Source organism: Ovis aries, chromosome 11, assembly GCF_016772045.2.
Source record: "Ovis aries strain OAR_USU_Benz2616 breed Rambouillet chromosome 11, ARS-UI_Ramb_v3.0, whole genome shotgun sequence".
In the NCBI taxonomy this organism is placed as follows: Eukaryota; Metazoa; Chordata; class Mammalia; order Artiodactyla; family Bovidae; genus Ovis; species Ovis aries.
Window position 1 is genome coordinate 29,220,020 of NC_056064.1, and position 20,441 is coordinate 29,240,460.

The 20,441-nt window shown below is 38.6% G+C and overlaps 1 protein-coding gene and 1 long non-coding RNA gene across 5 annotated transcripts in view; one reads left to right on the top strand and one right to left on the bottom strand.

The window, feature by feature from the left end:
• The window catches only part of MYH8 (myosin heavy chain 8), a 28,882-nt gene extending 15,498 nt beyond the window's left edge, over positions 1–13,384 (bottom strand). The window contains exons 1-18 of one of the 4 annotated variants that reach the window (XM_027974886.2): positions 13,324–13,384; positions 13,086–13,128; positions 11,328–11,562; positions 10,511–10,654; positions 10,269–10,425; positions 8,147–8,174; positions 7,939–8,047; positions 7,754–7,846; positions 7,560–7,623; positions 6,532–6,630; positions 6,337–6,440; positions 6,042–6,180; positions 4,800–4,918; positions 4,573–4,722; positions 3,052–3,222; positions 1,871–2,180; positions 1,696–1,763; positions 21–108 (exon numbers count right to left, since the gene is read on the bottom strand). In XM_027974886.2, the coding sequence (XP_027830687.1) occupies positions 21–108; positions 1,696–1,763; positions 1,871–2,180; positions 3,052–3,222; positions 4,573–4,722; positions 4,800–4,918; positions 6,042–6,180; positions 6,337–6,440; positions 6,532–6,630; positions 7,560–7,623; positions 7,754–7,846; positions 7,939–8,047; positions 8,147–8,174; positions 10,269–10,425; positions 10,511–10,654; positions 11,328–11,537 (2,053 nt within the window). In that variant the 5' untranslated portion in view covers positions 11,538–11,562; positions 13,086–13,128; positions 13,324–13,384. Of the gene's footprint in view, positions 1–20; positions 109–1,695; positions 1,764–1,870; positions 2,181–3,051; positions 3,223–4,572; positions 4,723–4,799; positions 4,919–6,041; positions 6,181–6,336; positions 6,441–6,531; positions 6,631–7,559; positions 7,624–7,753; positions 7,847–7,938; positions 8,048–8,146; positions 8,175–10,268; positions 10,426–10,510; positions 10,655–11,327; positions 11,567–13,085 lie in introns of all 4 variants that reach the window. The other 3 variants (XM_027974885.2, XM_060395435.1, XM_060395434.1) reach the window with 3 other exon arrangements.
• LOC132657410 (uncharacterized) overlaps positions 1–20,441 on the top strand; it is a 95,376-nt gene that overhangs the window by 792 nt on the left and 74,143 nt on the right. The gene's annotated exons all lie outside the window — the stretch shown is intronic.

Sequence of the window (20,441 nt, forward strand, 5' to 3'; positions counted from 1 at the left end):
TTCGTGCTCTTAGATCTTACCGGGAGTTTTGGTTTCATTGGGAATGATACACCGTACGAAGTGGGGGTGTGTGCTCCTCAGATTGGTCATCAATTTATTTAAATTTTCCTAGGAAACCAGGGAGAAGGGACTTGATGAGAAAGTTCTATTTCAGGTTGCTTTTTTGGGCAATTATATGAAATGAACCTAGGCACTCTCCTAACTATTAAGTCTATGAGGCTTCAGTTGCTCTGTGTTTTAAGGGTCTCAAGAGTTGTAGCCTGCCAAATAACTGAAAGGCCAGAGTGCTAGGTAGAAATATAGCTCTCTGTGGTATTCATTTATGACACCTAGGATCTGTCCTGTAAACAAACTGCCAATTCAAGTAGCATTGAGGCACATGAAGTGTTCTTGAGGAAGAATCAGAAAATAAAAGACTACTGTCTTGCTGTGTCACTAACGAGGTGCTTAAAATCCCTTTTGTCTCTCTGGGTCTCATCTGAAAATGGTTGAGATTACCTCAAAGGTCTCTTTGGCCTCTCTCAGTGCTAATAATTCTCACAGTACTAGTTTACAGTGGTGACCTATGCTAGTCACTGTCCCAGTGCTTGACATTCCTTTCTCGAGTATATTATTCCCTGGGACGTGTAACCTTTTGGGTTTTCTGAAGAGTCTAAAATCATGAGACTATATGGCCTTCTATAGGTGGATCTCAGATACCTGAGGATGAGCCACAGTCTGAAGCATATGGGGCAGTTACTCCAGAAACAGAATAACTGATTATGATAGACAGTGGTGATTTACGCAACTGTAGAAAACTAGCATGCAGATATTTTTCAATATTTCTTAGGTATATTCTTTGAGAAGGCAGAGTTGCTTTATTTTTTTGTGTCTCAGTTAACTACTAGCATATAAAATAAGTAATGTGAGTTTCTAATCCTGAAAATATGTGTAAGAGTTTGTTTGGGGAGATAGTGCAAATTGGTAGTGAGAAAAGAACAGGGCCATTTTCTCGTTTAGGTTTTATGTTGTATCTGCATTTTAGTTTTAGAAGGAATGAGACTTAGCTGTAGAACTTCATAGAAATCCTGACAAGGCAGCCATTAGATCAGATGCTCCATATGTCCCCTTTTAGAAGAGCCAGTTTTTAAGCCATCCGAGAGAATCACATTATTTGTAGTAATGTTATTATTACTGTTATTTAATTCTTTACAGGTATTTTTCTATCTTAATCATCCATTTAAATCACTAGGTTTGGCTTTAGGTAATTTTCAGCTATCACAAAAAATTAAATCTACCTCAAAGACAAAGATGCATTTTGGTGGAAAGATGTCCTAAAGGATGTGTCTCAGGCTTATTCTCAAAGAGGGACTCAGGAACGTTCTCAAAGGGCAATATTAGTGGAATAGAGATACGGCTTTCCGCAGGGAGATCTTTGAAGTTCAGCTGTGCTTCCTCAAAAATCAGCCTTATTATAGAACCAGAAAACTTCTAAAGGCATTTTGGAATTCCTGAATACATGAGATGAGCATAATAAGGAGTAGTAGGTAAAACATTCGGCCCTACAGAAGTATTGCTCTTGCTGTGCCCTGAACAAGAGGAAATATTTGAAGTAATTCCTATTAACATTCCATTCCCTCCTAATTTATTCTAAATTCTATAATTATGATAAGTCATAGAGACCGCATAGATTTTTGAATTAAATTTGTACTTTACCCTGAAAAGGGCTGACACAGTCTGGAAAGAAGAGCCCTTCTTCTTAGCACCTTTCTTTGCGCTGCTGTCTAAGATTAAAAAGAAAACCCATTAATGAACGTATCCCAGAGGCTAGAATGGTATGTAAACTTTCTGTGGGGATAGGTTAATTTAAATCAGGGGTTACAGAAAGTACCAGCTTCAGCACTAGCATATGTGGAAAAGAGACTGGCCAGAGTCTTCATGGAGGACTTCTGGTACAGCCCAACCACTGTGTCATTCAGGGGGTCCTTGTTCTTGTCCAGCCAGCCGGCAATGTTGTAGTCCACGGTGCCCGCGTAGTGGATCAGGGAGAAGTGGGCCTCGGCTCTGCCCTTGACCACCTTGGGCTTCTGGAAGTTGGCAGACTTGCCCAGGTGCTGGTCATACAGCTTGTTCTTGAAGGAGGTATCTGTGGCCTTGGGGAACATGCATTCCTCTTCCAGGATGGAGAAGATGCCCAGTGGCTGAATTCAGAAAAGCAGATGTTGGTGTCAGTCTGTCTTGTCTCAAAAGGTATAGTGGCTGTCATTTGATTGAATTATGAGCACTCCTAATTAAATATACTTATAAAGTAAACTAGGATCAAGCTCAAAGTCCTTTTGTTATCACTAGAATGACTTTCCACCGTTCCTTCTCACATTCGATCCACAGCATTATTTTTAAGTAAAAGAATAGCTAGATACAAACTCTAGATGTCAGCACAGCATGTGGAGGCGACATTAAAATGTCTGTATTTATCACATTTATCACATTAACTCACCTACTTGGTGAATTAATGTATGGTCAAAGTTTTATTTTTCTATGAAAAGGACTTAGTGACTTAGAATGTTTACTTTATACGCAATAGTATAAATAACCCAAAGTTTATATAGGACATTTTGTGCACTTAATCTCCTTAAAGATAGATTATGAACAAGCATAAGCAATTTGACTTCTTGACTTCCAAACAGATTAGCTTTCATATAAGCTCTAGCTGTGTTACCTCTGCATTAATTTTGACTTAGAAAATAGTTATTTCTATTGCTGACGTCTCGGATCATATGGAGATTTAAAACAAATGAGGCAGTTTCTCTGGTGAAGTAGACCATCTCAGTAGAGGTGCTGCTTTCAAATTGGATTTGAGTCAGTGTTAGAACAAAACTGCTCAGGACAAAATGAAATTAAACTCTCTGGTCCTTCTGTAAAAGCTGAAAAGAGGAAATAATTTCTAAAGTAAGTCTCTAACTTGTTCTGATATCAGTCTATTTAAGATTACTGTAATACTTTCTGAAGTTGCTTAAGACACTTGGGAAAGTTATCCTTACAGTTCAGATTTCCTTTAGAAGTCAAACAGACCTTCTCAATGAGCTCGATGCAGGCGGCCAGGTCCATCCCGAAGTCAATGAACTCCCACTCGATGCCTTCCTTCTTGTACTCCTCCTGCTCCAGCACGAACATGTGGTGGTTGAAAAACTGTTGCAGTTTCTCATTGGTGAAATTGATGCACAGCTGCTCCAGGCTGTTGAACTGCACAAAAGCAAATTTCCAATGTTAAATGGATTTTTAAAGTGGTAGAATTCATTACTGAAAAATCTTTTATTGAAAATATGTGAAATTCAGTAATGAAATAAAATTATGAACTAATTATTGTTTATTCAGAAATCCCAGGAAAGAAAGGATCATTTTTCACATGAACTCTTTTTGTGATTTCTGGGCATTGTTTAAAGCTGTCAGCCACACAGCAAGAGTTCTGGTAGAATTGACCTCCTTTCCCTTCTAAGATTGCCTGGGCAATAATGTGTATTAAAAGTACAACACAAGTACAAACCAGTGAGTAGTGGGTTCGGATTTAAGGGTGAAAGTAATTTATTGCAAAGCCTCACCTTTTTACCACCCCCACTCTCTAATTCAAGGTGAAGTTCACATTTTCACTTTTGGCTGTCACTTTATTAAGGAAAGCTTTTCTTAAGACCTTTAATTGATGTACAAAGTGAAATTAATAGGTTAATTTCATATCAAACATTTGGTAAATTCTCATTGTCATATCTGTGAAAGTAGGGACCTCGTGTGGTCTAGCATTGAAGATCTGATGAAGTCTTTATAGTAATCTTCGTTACTTTATAGACACCTTCATTTTTATAGATGATGAAGCTAATGACCCAGAGGGGAAATGGTGGGTGTCAGATGAACCTGGAAGAGGAAAGACTATGAACTGTCACTGGGCTTCTCCTTTTAGCTCCTTTTTCCTCAATGGGATGGAAGGAGCCTTGTGTATGGACCAAACAGTACAGATCCAGGTTCCTATCTTGGCTTTGCCTTATGTGGCTGGAGGATCTTTAGCAGGTGTGCTGATTTTTTTGCATCTGTTCCTCCACATTTAATTAGAAGTATGTTAGTTACTCCTTCTTGGGTTATTGTGAAGATTAAATGAGGTAACAATTTGAAGTACTTAGTAGAGTGCCAGAAATATAGACTTCTCGATAGAGTTTGGCCATTATTATTACTACTGCTATTATCCTGTTACTTCCTAGATATTTTGTCCTAGGTACTATGTTGGAGAAAGCAATGTAGACACTACAAACGTAAATGAATAATACCCAGCATGCTGCTGCTGCTCAGTCACTTCACTCATGTCCAGCTCTTTGTGACCTCATGGACCATAACCCGCCAGGCTCCTTTGTGCATGGGATTTTCCAAGCAAGAATACTGGAGTGGGTTGCCATGCCCTCCTCCAGGGGATCTTCCTGACACATGGATTGAACCCACATCTCCTGCATTTCAGGCGAATCCTTTATCGCTGAGCCACTGGGGAATACCTAATATATCAAAACCCAGATTGTCTTTCTCCCACTTTTTATTAATCTGAAGACAACTCACATCAAAGATCTCAAAGCCAGCGATGTCCAAGACCCCGATGAAGTACTGCCTGGGCTGCTTAGTGTCCAGCTGCTGGTTGATGCGGGTGACCATCCACAGGAACATTTTCTCATAGACGGCTTTGGCCAGAGCGCCCACTGCATTGTACACCTTCATGGACAAAGTAATGTTTGTTGGCACTATTAAAGGCCTGGGAAGTGTGTGACTCATTCAGGTTGTGCACTTACCTGCTGTACCGTCTGGCCTTTGGTGACATACTCATTGCCAACCTTGACCCTGGGGTAGCAGAGAGCTTTGAGCAGGTCAGCAGAGTTAAGACTTTGGAGATAAGCAGCCTTGTCAGCCACTGCAGAGACACAATTCAAGAAATGTTGTTTAATGGCAGATGTTTCTTTAAGATAATCCTTCCATTTTCCTCCAATCCATTTTCATTATTATTTAAATGAAAAACTTTAAATAATTCTATAGAAGGTCAGGCAAGGCTTCCTGTACATTAGAGCATGTACTTGCTAATAAATGATCAGTCAGTTACACTGGCCTTTGGTGATTTGTTGTAAGCAGCTTTTGAGTCATTTAGCAAAACCAAATGTAAGTCCAACGTTTATGGAAATACTTTATGTAAGACAAAAGCCAGAGTCCCTGCTCTTAGGTATGGTTGAAAGGTGACATGAATACACCTTATCTCAATTTTGCTCTTCCCAACTTACCATCAATGACCAGTTTCTTTATCTGAAAATGTGGGAACTAAGTCTCAATGGATGATTCCTACCTCGTCCCCTTCTGAAATGTTGCCAATGACTCTGATGTAAATGAGGGAGACAGAATGTCAAACTGGGATGGTCAGGAAAGACTTCAAAGGAGCAGATAACTGTAGCTTCCATGGTGGTTTCTGTGATTTCCATATTCCTTCCATAGAGTATAAGACTTTTCTTTCTCGGTTTCTGTTTATCTTACTTGATGCCTAGATTGTCTGCAGGTTTACATGTAGACAACACACACACACACACACACACACACACACACACACACACACGTGCACAGATGTCTAGGGATATCCTCCACCCCCAGCTCTGTGTTTGGGCAGACACTGTATCCCCCTGCTAGGTTTACCCAGTTGGCGCTGAAACACACTGAAATGCCAAGTTATCCTGTATGCCTTCTTGTCATTTCTAAGGCAAAGTAAGCATATAGTTCTGTCTTATCCTCTCTCTGATCTGGCCCCAGGTTGTGCTTTTTAAATACATACTTATAAGTGGTGATTAGGGTTTGTTTTCTCTTTTTGGTGTGTGTAGAAATGACGGAGATGTAGAGATGCTAAAAGGAAAGAGGGCGAGGACAGAGTGCAGTATGTGTACGGTGTGCGTGCCCTTCAGAAATTTAGTGGCAAAGAAGATGTGAGTTTAGAAGAACTTTTTATTGTTTCTTGGTGTATTTTCTGTCTTAAACCCAGTTGGGGGTTCATTTGGTACCTTCAGTGCCATCTGGCTCTGCTTGCTCCTCACGCTGCTTTTGCTTGAATTTCATGTTCCCATAATGCATTACTGCCCCCGTGAGCTTGTAGATGGACACTTTCTCCTCAGGAGTAAAGCCCAGGATGTCTATGGCGCTCTGTCAGGAGAAATGACAGGACAAAGGTTAGGGCAGAAGATATTAATGTATTTTGGTGAATTTACACTATATTCTAAGGTAACCACACTTACAGTATGGTTGCTATTATCATTCCCATGCATAATAGATTTTTAAAAAAGTGAGTGTGTGTCTTACATCAGTGGCCATCAGCTCTTCTTGGTCATCAATGCTAGGGACTGTGATCTCCCCTTGACTGACAAAGGCGTAATCATATGGGTTGGTGGTGATCAGGAGCATTTCTGGGTACACAGAGTTCAGGGTGTATGTTTCACATTAAAAGTAGTTAACAAAAATATTAACTTTTGTCTGTGAATTTAGGTTCATTCTTACCAATCAGATCTGGCTTCTTATTGGAAGTGATCTGATAAAAAATATGGTAGCTTCTTTCTGCCTTCAACTGGAAAGTAACTCTAGACTTTTCTAGAAGATCTGGAAAGAGGGGGAAATAGACATTGAATTAGAAAAGATATCAATGCTCCTGAGATAGTAAATGAACCACAATGTCTTTGGCTAAAATTGGGGATATTACAATAGGCTTCATTGAGATTTCAACTTGATGATTGATCCTGTTGGTACTGTATGTAAGAATTCCAAATACATATGGCAATTACCCAAGGTTCTCACCATTTAAAAGCAAAGAGTGAAGTATGCACGCTCTAGTAACAAATCAGCTTTTCATATGGATGACTTGTGACCTTTGTCTTTTAATTGATCTTTAATATCCCCTCCTTCCTCAGCTCACCTTAGATTCTTTGGTGAGTGATTACCTTGGAAACATCTGCCAAAGCTCAGATCAAGAGCAAATCACAGAATGCCTGCCAACCTGGCTCCATCAGTCCTGCACGACCAAATGATGGTTGGCAGGCTCTGCAACCCTGGCCCTCTGCTACCTCTCACCCTGCCGTCTGCCAAGGGATGGGCCCTTTTCTGAGAATTTGACTGCCTGTGGAAATGTGACCAGTTAGTGTGAAATGCATGTTTAGCAAATGTTAGATACTCTATTTGAACCAGTAAATGTGAATCCTTCTGCAAAAAAAAAAAAAAAAAAAAGAGCAAATCACAGAAATGTATTGTAAACCTGTAGATAACATATAGGAACCCGTGAATAGTCCTGGAAACCTGTTAGTAGGTCCTGGAAAAAATGCCATAGTTGCTTCTGAGACTGGAATTCCAAAATGTGCTGCAGAGCCATCAGTCTGACACTGAGGTAAGCAGAGCACACAGACATCGTGGAGAATTATGGCCTTAGGTCGCGAGCGGCACTGGCAGCAGGCTCAGTGCTCACCACGTGTTGGCAGTATCCCTGCAAATGACATCCCTGGTTTATCTGTTTGAGTTTCAATGGTTGTGTTACTCACATGTTTCAATATCAGCAGAAGCCAGTTTCCCTGTGGTCCCGAAATGGATCCTGATGAATTTACCCTTGCAAGTGAAAAAGACGATGTTATGTACAAAACAGCACATGAGTAAGAAGAGATTGAAATAACGACTGAGAGATGCCTTTATGGGCATTTAAGACCCGAGAAAACCCTTCTGTGACCCAGAAACTCACAAAGCGAGAGGAATTGTCATTCCTCACGGTCTTGGCGTTGCCAAAGGCCTCCAGCAGGGGATTGGCACTGATGATCTGATCCTCCAGAGTCCCCTGCAGAGAAACACAAGAGCAGAAACACAAGGAAGTCCGTGGCTTCCTGAGTGCCCTGCCCATCATAATTCTCACATGCCCATCAGGCCCACCTGCATTTTCCCAGGTTCCTCCTTCTTCTTCTCCCCAGTGACTGCAATTGTTGCAAAGTACTGGATGACACGCTTTGTGTTCACAGTTTTTCCTGCCCCAGATTCTCCGCTGTCAAATAAAAACCAGAGAAGAGATCAGAACTACAGCTCACATTGTCAACATCTAAGACAATCACCACCAATCAGAGAAGAAGGAAAAATCACATACGTGATCAGGATGGACTGGTTCTCACGATCTGTGACAGAGAAATCAAGACCATCATTTTAAAAAATAATGCACATTCCCTATGAATATTATTGACTCTGTTCAGATTAAATACAGTTTATTCTTTTTAACAATTTGAAGATATTGCCTGTGATTTTGGCTTTGTGTGTAGCTCCCAGACAGTACTTGCCTCTTGGAGTAAAATTTGTGAAAATGAGAGGCAAAGAATCATCTGTTTCTTCTGGTATTTTATTAATTTAAAAACATATGGGCAATTTCAAACCTATACAAAGATAGAGACAATACTGTTAAAAGCTCCTACGTACCTGTGTATACAGCGTTTCAGTAGTTACTATCTGGCCAATTTTATATAATCTGTATTCCCATCCCAAGCTCGGTTATTTTAAAGAAAATTCCAGGCATCACATACTTTCATCTGTAGCTATTTCAGTAAGAATCAGAAATCTGAAGTTTCGTTTAACAGATAAAGGAGGAATAAGTGATTTTTCTGATAGTTACATCACTTGTTAAGATATTTTGGTCTTCTTGACTTCTGGTTTATATACTTTTCGGCTGTCTGGCCTCCTCCCAGTTCTTGATATTAACTTGACTGCTGGTAATACTAAAAAAGGAAGAGATCTGGAATTGTATTAATAACTGTCGCTGTTCATTTCCTTTTATTTCTCTCTTTTATACACATTTTCTAAGTAATGCAAAAACTGTCACTCTATATGACTGATATGTTGGATTTATACCAATTTTCTGATTTGTTAAATTTTTAATTCTGTACTGATTCTAGAGCATTCTCAAATCTAAAAAAACCTATTCAGAGAAATAGATACAAGATGGATGCTATTTAGATGTGCATATAGACTTCAGAGAACTTTAAAGCTCTGTTTAGGGATGTAGAGACAGATTTTGAAACATATTCAGATTGATTTCTTTTTCCAATAGAAGAAAAACCATGAAAGATCATGTCGCAGCTAGTGGGAACATAGATAAGAAAACAGTGTTTTAGTCTCTAACCTGGTTAGATGCTACGATTTTGCCTGGTTTTATATCAAAATCATGTTTGGAGATAAGTAATCTTGAATTTGGAGCAGCCCCGAAACCTGGGGAAGTGGGGACCTTGGTACAGGTGGTGGTATGCATACCAGTATAAATGCAACTGCTGTGTGTTAAAACCTCTGGAATGAGCCTGAATTTGGATAATTTCTGCAAGGTAGCTAGGTTCTGTTGACAACCAAAGAACAGTTTACTAGCATGAAATCCTTATAGAATTGCTGGCCAGTTTGTAATGCAAGATTTGTATTTTATCCCTTTCTCTTCTCCTTTAAAAGACAATTTAAAAACAGCACAACAAAACAAACAAAAGAGAAACCAATATGGAACAAAAAATCGTCTCCAGTTTCTAATATCTCATGGAACAACAGGAAACTCAGGAATTCAGGATATTTCCAAAGGCAATACATTTGGTATATGCTGATAAAAGATTTTAATGCTATATTTGGGCTTGTAATTTGTATCAAAGCTGTTTGTTTATGTTTTGATAAGACAGGAGCAACAGACTTTGATATAAATTTTAAAAAAATGTTTTCAAAGAAAGATGGATTTCTATTTTCTTCCATTCTAGTAGGAAAATGCTTCAAAATCTTTGGGAGGGAAGTCACAGTTCTTTCTTTACTCATGTTCTATCTCAAATGCTGGCAGTGTTAGCTGTATCTATTCAAGATAAAGGAATTCACAAAGCTTCCCAGCTATGGCTGGTAAGTATTTTCCTCGAATATACTAAAAAATATATTTGAACTTTTTTCCCTCTCCAAATCAGAAATTTAAAAATATGGAAAAGAAACATATATGTAGGTCTGCTGATTGTTTCAACTAGGCTTCCAGTTTGTAGCTGGGTTAGCTTGGGCAGGTCAGTGAACTCAGTGACTAGCTTCATTTTACGCATCTGTAGAGTGGCTGTGGGGAAGATTATGTGATGTTACAGCACTGAAAATTTCTTGAAAACAGTGAAGCCCTGTGTGGCTACAATGTATTATTGTAATCAAAGCCCAAAGTCTACCTGTTCATTCAAGATTCCGTTTCCACATTTCTGTAAATGGATGCATCACTCACTCACCAGTCAGCATGAACTGATAGGCGTTGTCAGAGATGGAGAAGATGTGGGGCGGGGCCTCCTGGCGCTTTTTGCCCCTGTAGGCTGCCACCACCTCGGGGTTGTACACCGGCAGCCACTTGTAGGGGTTGACGGTGACACAGAAGAGGCCTGAGTAGGTCTGAGAAAATCAGAACACTCAACATGTGGGATTTGATTCTACTTGGAGAGATAGATGAAATAAAGAGAGGTTGAAGGATGCTCACGTAGATCATCCAGGCTGCATAACGCTCTTTGAGGTTGTACAGCACTCCGGGCTCGTGCAGGTGGGTCATCATGGCCATGTCCTCGATCTTGTCATATTTGGGAGGGTTCATGGGGAAGACTTGGTCTTCTCTGACAGTGAGAGTCTGGCAAGTGAAGTGAGAGTCAGGTTTGTATTAATGGTTGGAGGTAGGATTTATGTGTATCTGCTTTGGTTATAAGACTACGATTGTGGGCGCTTTCCATTATATTATTCAGTGTCCTTTAAATAAAAGCACAAAAATGTATTCATCTTAGAGTTTGATGGTAAAAAAAAATCTGTTTCCTGTGATGAGCTAGAATACATCCTACTCTTTAAAATATACTTTTTTCCTCCCACATTTTCATGTCCCAGGTTTATCAGTTTATATCATTTTACTTCAATGGGTTTAATTTTTTATTTCTCCGTGCCATTTATTATAAGAAACTTCAATTTGGGAGGAAGTAATGGGAAGATTAATGCATTATTTACCTAAGTAGATAATAATTCTTTTGATAGAAACCAGTTTTTATTTCTCCCAGGTTTGGAGATTTGGACTGGGAAGTGAGTAATTGAAGGGAAATGCTGGAGGCTGACTAGGGGCTTAAAGTTCTTTTGGTAGTTGGGAAAGGGAGAAGTGAAAATTTCTTTTACCTTCCAAATCTGATGTCTGTTAATGGACTGGAAGGGTGTCTGGATTGGTAATAGACTTGGAAATTGTGAGCAAGGAAGGCGTCAACTTGAAGTGAGGAGATGGAGAAATAAAACAGTAAGGGTTTTCTCCTTATGTTTTTACTTACTGCTCCACGTTCTGTCTTTACAGTTACTTTCCCCCCTTCCTTGCTTTGTATGATGCTCTTCACATAGGATTCCTTGGGCTCTGCCACAAAGACTGATGTTTTAGCATCAAAGGGCTTGTTTTGGGCTTCAATCCGCTCCTTTTCTGATTTTCGAAGGTAGGGAGCGGCTTCGCCGAAAACAGCCATCTCAGCGTCTGAACTCGCACTCATGGTTGTGATTTATTGAGAGAGAATTCTGCCTTGGGGAAGAATGGGAGAGAGGGAAAAGAGAAACCAGAAGTTATGTACATGTGAGAAAACGATTTGAAATGACAGAAATATTGAGGTTCCATCCCCAGCCTGGACTGTAATTGTTCTTCCAACCTGTGTTGACCAGCGTTCTATTAAGTATTAATAACACTAGCACAGGGCTGGTTTGGAATGAGACTGCAATCTGAGGCTTCATTTTTAGGGCTTTGAAAATTTCCTTCCCAGATGGCATGTCTTGATCCTCAGGGCTAGGGCACCTACAGCTGAGTGAGAATGGAATCTTTGCCTGTTTTAATCTCTAAACTCTAATAATATCTATAGCTAAGACTGCTGTTGATGGATTGTTTTATAGCAACTGTCATTCTTTAATCCTCAGATGCATAATGTTTGCATCTGCCATTTGCTGGGACGATTATAGAGTTAGGAGGGAAAGTTAGTCTTGTGCAAATGAAACTTGATATCTTCCAAGCTAACCAAAACATTTTTGCCTTTTAGATGGCCCTTTTTTTTTTTCTCTCTTTAAGTCAAATAATTCTTTTTAACATCCACTTTATGTTAAACATCTCTTGGTGGGTCATTAACCTCATAAGAAATCGTTATCACTCTAGGGTTGTTTTTTTTTTTTTTTTTTAATTTATCATTTGGCTTGTTACCAAGAGACTTAGCATTGCCTTAATTTCAAAATCTCTTTTAACGTTCTCCTTTTGGCATGAAGGATTTGAACTGTCAGTTAACAGATCTAAACACAGGGGAATGAGAGCTTCAGCATGAAGGTGTTTCATCCTGCATAAATTCCACAGGCTTCTTTTCTCTTCATCCAGAAAAAGACAAGACAGAAATGTAAGAGCTTATCACATGCATATGAGCCATTGTCTTCTGTTGATAGACATGTGTCTCAGCATTGGCTCATTGCTTTGATTGGGTCTTTTCTTTACTCTCAGGCAGTGAATTACTTGGGGGAAGGACCAGAATCTCTCCTTCTATTTTAAAGTGTGATAGATAGCACTCTGGGGTGTAATTCTTGTGGTTTTTTTTAAACAAACAGTAACAAATCTTTCTAAAAACTACAGTGAATCATGAAAAAATAGCTAAAATATTATGGTTTTAAGAAGATGTTCATTTCTGTTCACATATTTTAGATTAAGAATGTTTACAGGTATTTAAAAAATACTGGTAAAACACCCAAGTATTCAGCACTTGTCAGTAGAAGGAGGTTGGCACGGAGTAGTCCATTGCCCCTGACAGTTTTTAAGTGCTGCTGAGAACTCACTGTCAAAATTCATTCTTTCCCAAATGGTCCTTTAATCCTAGAACTCAGATGAGGGTGGTCTCTGAGAATAAGACATTTGGAAGAAGTGATTTCTCAGCGTTTATAAGCAGACATTTGGAAGGACAACATATTTACATAACTGCAAAATATAAGGAAATGGTGTATAGTGAAGAGCTGTCCCCAGCTTTGTTAGGCTACATCCCTTCTGTCATCAATAAATGAATAAAGCAGAGTCTTACCTCTGGATTCCAGATGAAGATGCAGGTTCAGGAGCATCTAAAACTGTAAAGCAACGAGTTTCTTTTTAATGAAGGTCTGAAATTCCAGTAAGATAGTTACAGAACTAAAACCTGCCATGGCTTTATGAAAATAAAAGTCAGAGCTGGGAGGAACAATTTCATGCTCAGAGATGGGCTACAGGGTAAGCTGTTTCTGTCCCCTGGAGCCCTGCAGGTCCCAAGGCCCCCATTCACTTACCTCTGGGTCCTTGGTGGAGATGTAGCAGGAGGGCTCATCGTGCTTATATAGGAGCTGGTGTGCTGATCCTGCAGCTTGCTCCTCTTTGTTAGGGCAAGACATTTGGCAGCGTGAACCCTCAGAATAATTTGTTCTGACATTTGTCATGTTTGGATATAATTAGAAGTATTCATATCATTTTGAGTATGTGGACCAATCTCCTATAAATAATGTGACAGGGACCAGTCTGCTGGCAGAGAATGCTTTCTAGTGTGCTGGGAAGGTAATCTTTGACAGTGCCTGGTGGGGCCTCAAAGTAAGTTCCTAAGAGCTATATTTGATTTGGCAAACTCTCACACATGCCTGTGGTAACCCAATGATCACAGCCTCAGCGAGCATTGCTTTTAGGGCTCTAACCACGTTTTCCTTCTTTGTTACCATAGGAACCCCCACCATCTTCACTACCTTGTGTCACTGCCAAGGCTCACCCTTGGAGTCTGGGCTTGGGCAGCAAGGCCAAGGTGAGAGAAGATTCTATACTGAGTCCCTACCATTAAGTCAGTGCTCATCCATCCAACATTGAAAAAAGTAATATTTATTAGAAAATAATATGTATTCTTTGTAGTAAAAATACAGATAAGCAAAGAGTAAAAAATGTCTGTAATCTCATTATGCAGAAGTAAGATAAGTTATAGACATATAAGTTTGATCATACTATATACACATATATAGCACATATTTGCTTTACAATCTACTTAAAAAATTCTATCATAGATAATTTTCATACCACCAATGAAATTTACACTCTTATTCTTTAAAAAAATTATATTAACATTCTTTTAAAATTAGAATCTTCTTTTTTTAATGGTTAGGGATATTGAAGTATACTTTATATATAGCAAAATTCACTCTTTCTACGTGACAGTTATATGAGGTTTTTCTGCTACTATTTAAAAAAAATTTTTTAAACTTTACAATAAAATTCACTTCTTTTGTTCTATGAGTTTTTCATGTGCACTGTTTCTGGTAACCACTACCATAGACAGGATACAGTTTCTACCTTTTTTTCCCCCAGTTGGAAGATTTATATTTTCCTAGAAGACTGCCCATTCCATGTGAGTTTTTATAGATTTTTTGGACATTTTTTTGTGCATATCTTTTTATGGTTTAAAAAAACTCTTGTGCAGTCATCTATTCCTTTTATTTTTTTTAACGTATTTTGATTTTGTTCTTTTTATTTTAAATCATATTTGCCAAAGTTTTGTCTTTGTGTTTGCTCTTTTTCATTTAGATTTACCAAATAAGTTTTCTTCTATTGTACTATTTTCTGCCTTTTAATCTTCTTCATTCTTTTAGTTCTTCAGGTTTATTTTGTTTGTGTGTATCTATCATCTTGAACTGAAAGCTTACTTCATTTATTTTCATTCTTTCTTGTGATCTTGCATGTTATTTATGATTATAAAATTTTCTTTGGTTACTACTTTGGCTGAATCCCAGGGGTTGATATGTATTATAGTACCCTTGAACAATTGTCATTTTAAAGTTTCTGTTTCCATTTCAGCTCTCAATTTATCTTAAGTGTGGTTTTCTTTTTTGTTTTTAATTTCCAGATGTATGAGTTTGGGCTTTGCGGGGGAGGATTCTCTTTTAGCTGCTGGTTCTTTCTCTTGTGTGTGTACACATGCAGTTTACTTCTTAGTAGATCCAATAGGAATGAGGGACCTCGTGTGTCTGTATTTGTGTTTGTGTGTATATGTAATAAAATAGTTCAAGTAGCATCCAGACCCGAACTCCTAGGCAAAAACTGATATGCTTTTTGTCTCTATAGTTTTGCCTTTTCTAGAAACTTCATACAAATGGAATCCTCTAGTGTGCAGTCTTTCACGTCTGGCTTCTTTTCCTTAGTAAGCTTTTTGAGTTCCTCCAGGCTGTTGCATGTATCAACAGTTTATTCATTTTTTTTGCTAAGTAGTAGTCTATGATATGGTGCCACATTTTGTTTATCCATTCAAATTGATGGATATTTGAATTGTTTCTAGTTTTGGCTGTTATGCAAAGAGTTGTTGACAATATTCCATACAAGTCATCATGTGGACATTTGTTTTCATTTCTCTTGGGTAGATAAGTAGGAGTTGAGTTGCTAGATTGTATATGGCTAACTTCTTAAGAAATTGCCAAATTCTTTCTGACCGTGGCTGTGCCATTGTATATTTCCACCAATAAGATGAGGCTTCCAGTTTTTTTATATTCTCACCTACACTTGTATTGTCCTTTTTTGCTAAAGCCATCCTAGCGAGTAAAGAATCTGCCTGCAATGCGGGAAACCTGGATTCGATCCCTGAGTTGCTAAGATCCCTTGGAGAAGGAAATGGCTACCTATTCCAGTATTTTTGTGTGGAGAAGTCCATGGACAGAGGAGCCTGACAGCTTATAGTCCTGGGGTTGCAAAGAGTCGGACATAACTGAGCGACGAGCCCTTGCTATATATCCTAGTGAGTGTAGAGTGGTATCTTAATGTGGTTTTAATTTGTATTTCCTTAATGAATTAATGATTTTGGTTACTTTTTATATACTTATTTGCCATTTATATATTTTCTGTAGGTGAAGAGTCTATCCAATTGTTTAGTTGATTTTAAAAATTGGATAATTTTCATATAATTTGTTAGAGGTCTTTATACCCACATATATAGATATAGATATATGTTTTGATATAAGTCCTTTATCAGATATATGATTAACAAATATTTTCTTGCAGTCTGTGGCTTGTCTTTTCATTTTTTAATGGTGCCTTTTGAATAGCAAAAGTTTTAAATTTTGATGCAGTCCAGTTCATCAGTATTTTCTTGTATAGATCATGTTTTTACGATTTTTCTTGTTTTAAAATTGAGACTATAATAGTGTGAGAAAGCTGTTGCATTTCCCTCCCAGAGTCAACAACAGTTATCAGATTCCTGTGTGTCCTTAAGAGGTATTTTATGTATGTATAGGCAAATTTAGATATATTTTTTCCCCCATATGACTCAGTTCTTATGAATTTTTTAGATCAGTGTATTTTAACCTTTTTTTCAATAACTTGCCCACTGAAGAGAGACATTAATAAAATTTAATTCATTAAGTTTAATTTCTTTTTAAGAAATAAATACTCAGCATAAGATTTTAATTAAATGGATTTAAATTTAAACTTGAATTAATTTCTCCATAACAAAAGAGATTAAGCAATAAGGTTTTTTCAGATAAGGTTGAGCTTTTTTTTTTCTGGGGGCCATAGAGAGGCACAAACTATTATAATGCCTAAGATTTTTTTGCTCTCCTAAGTACTAATTTTTACTTCTTGAGGACTGATGTCACCTCCATTGAAAATGTATGTGTTAGATATTTGAAAAGCATTTATGTTCTCTCATTGTTGGCTACAAAATTTTTTAAAATTTTATCATTCAACTTATTATTTGTGTTTTTCAAATCATCTGTTTTCAGTTTTGTCTACTTGATTTGTGATTTCTCTAATAGATGTAAGTTAAGAGTTCACACTGGTTATTCTCAGATTGTCCAGATTTTTGTTTATGCAATTCAAAGTTAGTTGCTAACTCCATAGAAATTTATGATAGTTTTATCTTTTTTGGTAGATTGTATCTTTTTGAAATGAAATATGAACTATCCCTGCTGCTTTTAGTAGTATTTTGCTTCGAGTTCTTTTTTTGCTAATATTTTGCTATACTGTGTTGCTTTCACTTTTCACTTTTCACTTTCATGCATTGGAGAAGGAAATGGCAACCCACTCCAGTGTTCTTGCCTGGAGAATCCCAGGGACGGGGGAGCCTGGTGGGCTGCCGTCTCTGGGGTTGCACAGAGTCAGACACGACTGAAGCAACTTAGCAGCAGCAGCAGCATGTATATGGACTATCTTTTTCCATATCTTTATTTTCATACTTTCTGAGTATTTTATTTAATATCTAGCTTAAAAAATCAATCAAGTAGCTACTTTAAAAATTCATTATATGGACTTCTTTGAATAGGTAAGTTTTAGAGGCTGCAAACTGGCCTGTATTTTATGGTGAACACAGTATAAGGCTTCCCTTGTGGCTCAGCTGGTAAAGAATTCGCCTTCAATGTGGGAGACCTGGGTTTGATCCCTGGGTTGGGAAGAGCCTCTGGAGAAGGAATGGCTACCTACTCCAGTATTCTGGCCTGGAGAACTCCATGGATTGTATTGTCCGTGGGGTTGCAAAGAGTTGGACACGACTGAGTGACTTTCACTCACTCACTCACTCACTCAGTGTCTTAAATATCCATGTAACTAGCCAGATGTTATTTTGTATGGTTTTACGCAAGTCACCTAACATCCGTAGGCTTCAGTTTGTTCATCTGTTAAAGGACAATTATAATAATTTTCCACCACCTCACAGGTTTAATGAGAAATATAATTAATCCTCACAGGATCAGTGAGAAATATGTGTGAAGCAGCTACCATAGTAACTGGCAGTGTAGAAAGTATTTGATAAATATTGGCTATTATCACTCTGTTGAAAACCATGTAAAAGATAGGACTCTATTACCATAGGTCACAGGATATCACTGGAGTCTTTTAAACAAGGAACTGACGTTTTAAGATTTGCATTTTAAACACAGTTATGGTAGCATCATGGAAGATGGATTGGAGAAGTGCAACAGAGATAACCTACTTAAGCAGTTGTCGTGCTATTTTAGGGAAGAGTTGAGAACCTAAACTAATCCAGTAGCTCTTGGAAAAGAAAAGAGGCGGGGGTGTGTGTGGGGTGTGTGGGGGATTGTAGACTTGACTGTGCTTGCTGCTGGTGAAATATAAATAACTGTAGATGTTTACGAATCACTTCATTTATTCTACCCCAAGACAATGAAATCTAAATTTCCTGAGATTACGATAATATTTCTCTATGGAAAGGGAATAGATTTGGAAGTAATAGACAAAGGATAGAGCTGTAATTCAACATCAAATTGCAATATTCAGTTCCGTTCAGTTGCTCAGTCATGTCTGACTCTTTGTGACCCCATGAACCACAGTACACCAGGCCTCCCTGTCCATCACCAACTCTCGAAGTCCAGCCAAACCCATTTCCATCGAGTCGATGATGCCATCCAACCATCTCATCCTCTGTCGTCCCCTTCTCCTCCTTCCCTCAATCTTTCCCAGCATCAGGGTCTTTTCAAATGAGTCAGCTCTTCGCATCAGGTGGCCAAAGTATTGGAGTTTCAGCTTCAGCATCAGTCCTTCCAATGAACACCCAGGACTGATCTCCTTTAGGATGGATTGGTTGGATCTTCTTGCAGTCCAAGTGACTCTCAAGAGTCTTCTCCAACACCACTGTTTGTAGTGAAATAATGCAAGTTTCCAGCAATAATAAATTTTTACTGACAACAAAGTAACAAGCCCACCCTTGAGTTCAGTTCAGTCACTCAGTTGTGTCCAACTCTTTGCAACCCCATGGACTGCAGCATGCCAGGCTTCCCTGTCCATCACCAACTCCTGGAGCTTATTCAAACTCATGTCCATTGAGCCAGTCATGCCATTCAACCATCTCATCCTCTCTCGTCCCCTTCTCCTCCCACCTTCAACCTTTCCCGGTGTCAGAGTCTTTTCTAATAAGTCAGTTCTTCGCATCAGGTGGCCAAAGTATTGGAGTTTCAGCATCTGTCCTTCCAATGAATATTCAGGACTGATTTCCTTTAGGATTGACTGGTTGGATCTCCTTGCTGTCCAAGGGACTCTCAAGAGTCTTCTCCAGCATCACAGTTCAAAAGCATCAATTCTTTGGCATTCAGCTTTCCTTATGGTCCAACTCTCACATCCTACATGACTACTGAGAAAACCATAACTTTGAATATACTAACCTTTGTCAGCAAAGTGATATCTCTGCTTTTTAATATGCTATATGTAGGTCAAGCCCACCCTACCTGACATCAAACATATTTTAGAAATGTAGTGATGGAAATAGTGTGAAGTTAATGTAGGTGAAGGTGAGTAGATTAGTAGAACTACTATTAGTAGTCTAAAAATGGTTTCTGGCATGTACAGAAATTTAGTATATCAAAAGACAGCACTTCAGATCACCTGAGGGTGGGGATGGAGAGAAAGGACAATTAGGTCATTGCCTGACACCATTTATAAAAATAAATGCTAGATGAATTGAAATCTTAAGCATTAAAACAAAGGAAAACTGTAAAAAAAAAAATCAAGAAGAAATGGAGATATGAGTAAATAGAAAAAGTAGCCAAAAGATACAGACAGTTAATGGAAGAGGCAATGCAAGTGGCCAATAAACCTGAAAATACTCAAAGTTCAGGATATTCAAGACCAAATAACAACGGGTGTATTTCACCCACCAGGTTGAACAAAACCAAAACCAAAAACTGAACTAAAATTTCAGAAATGAAGACTTGATTGGAATAAAGAGGCATTTATTTTGGCTTTATTCTTTATTAGGACAAGAAGCACTTGAATTGTGTTCTGCTAGACCATCACTTCATGGCAAATAGATGGGGAAACTGTGGAAACAGTGGCTAAGTTTATTTTTCTGGGCTCCAAAATCACTGCAGATGGTGATCACAGCCATGAAATTAAAAGATGCTTACTCCTTGGAAGGAAAGTTATGACCAATCTAGACAGCATATTAAAAAGCAGAGACTACTTTGTCAACAAAGGTCCATCTAGTCAAGGCTATGGTTTTTCCAGTGGTCATGTATGGATGTGAGAGTTGGATTATAAAGAGAGCTGAGCACAGAAGAATTGATGCTTTTGGACTGTGGTATTGGAGAAGACTCTTGAGAGTCCCTTGGACTGCAAGGAGATCCAACCAGTCAATCCTAAAGATCAATCCTGGGTGTTCATTGGAAGGACTGATGCTGAAGCTGAAACTCCAGTACTTTGGCCACCTGATGGGAAGAGCTGACTCATTTGAAAAGACTCTGATGCTTGGAAAGATTGAGGGCAGAAGGAGAAGGGGATGACAGAGGATGAGATGGTTGTGTTAGGGGAAGCACACTTATTGAAACCGCCCACCCTGGCCAGGCACCATAGTAACCATTTGCATGAGTTGTTTATGACAGGAGATCCTGATAAGGAATACGGAACTAATAAGCCACCACCAACTGGAAGAGTTCAGCAA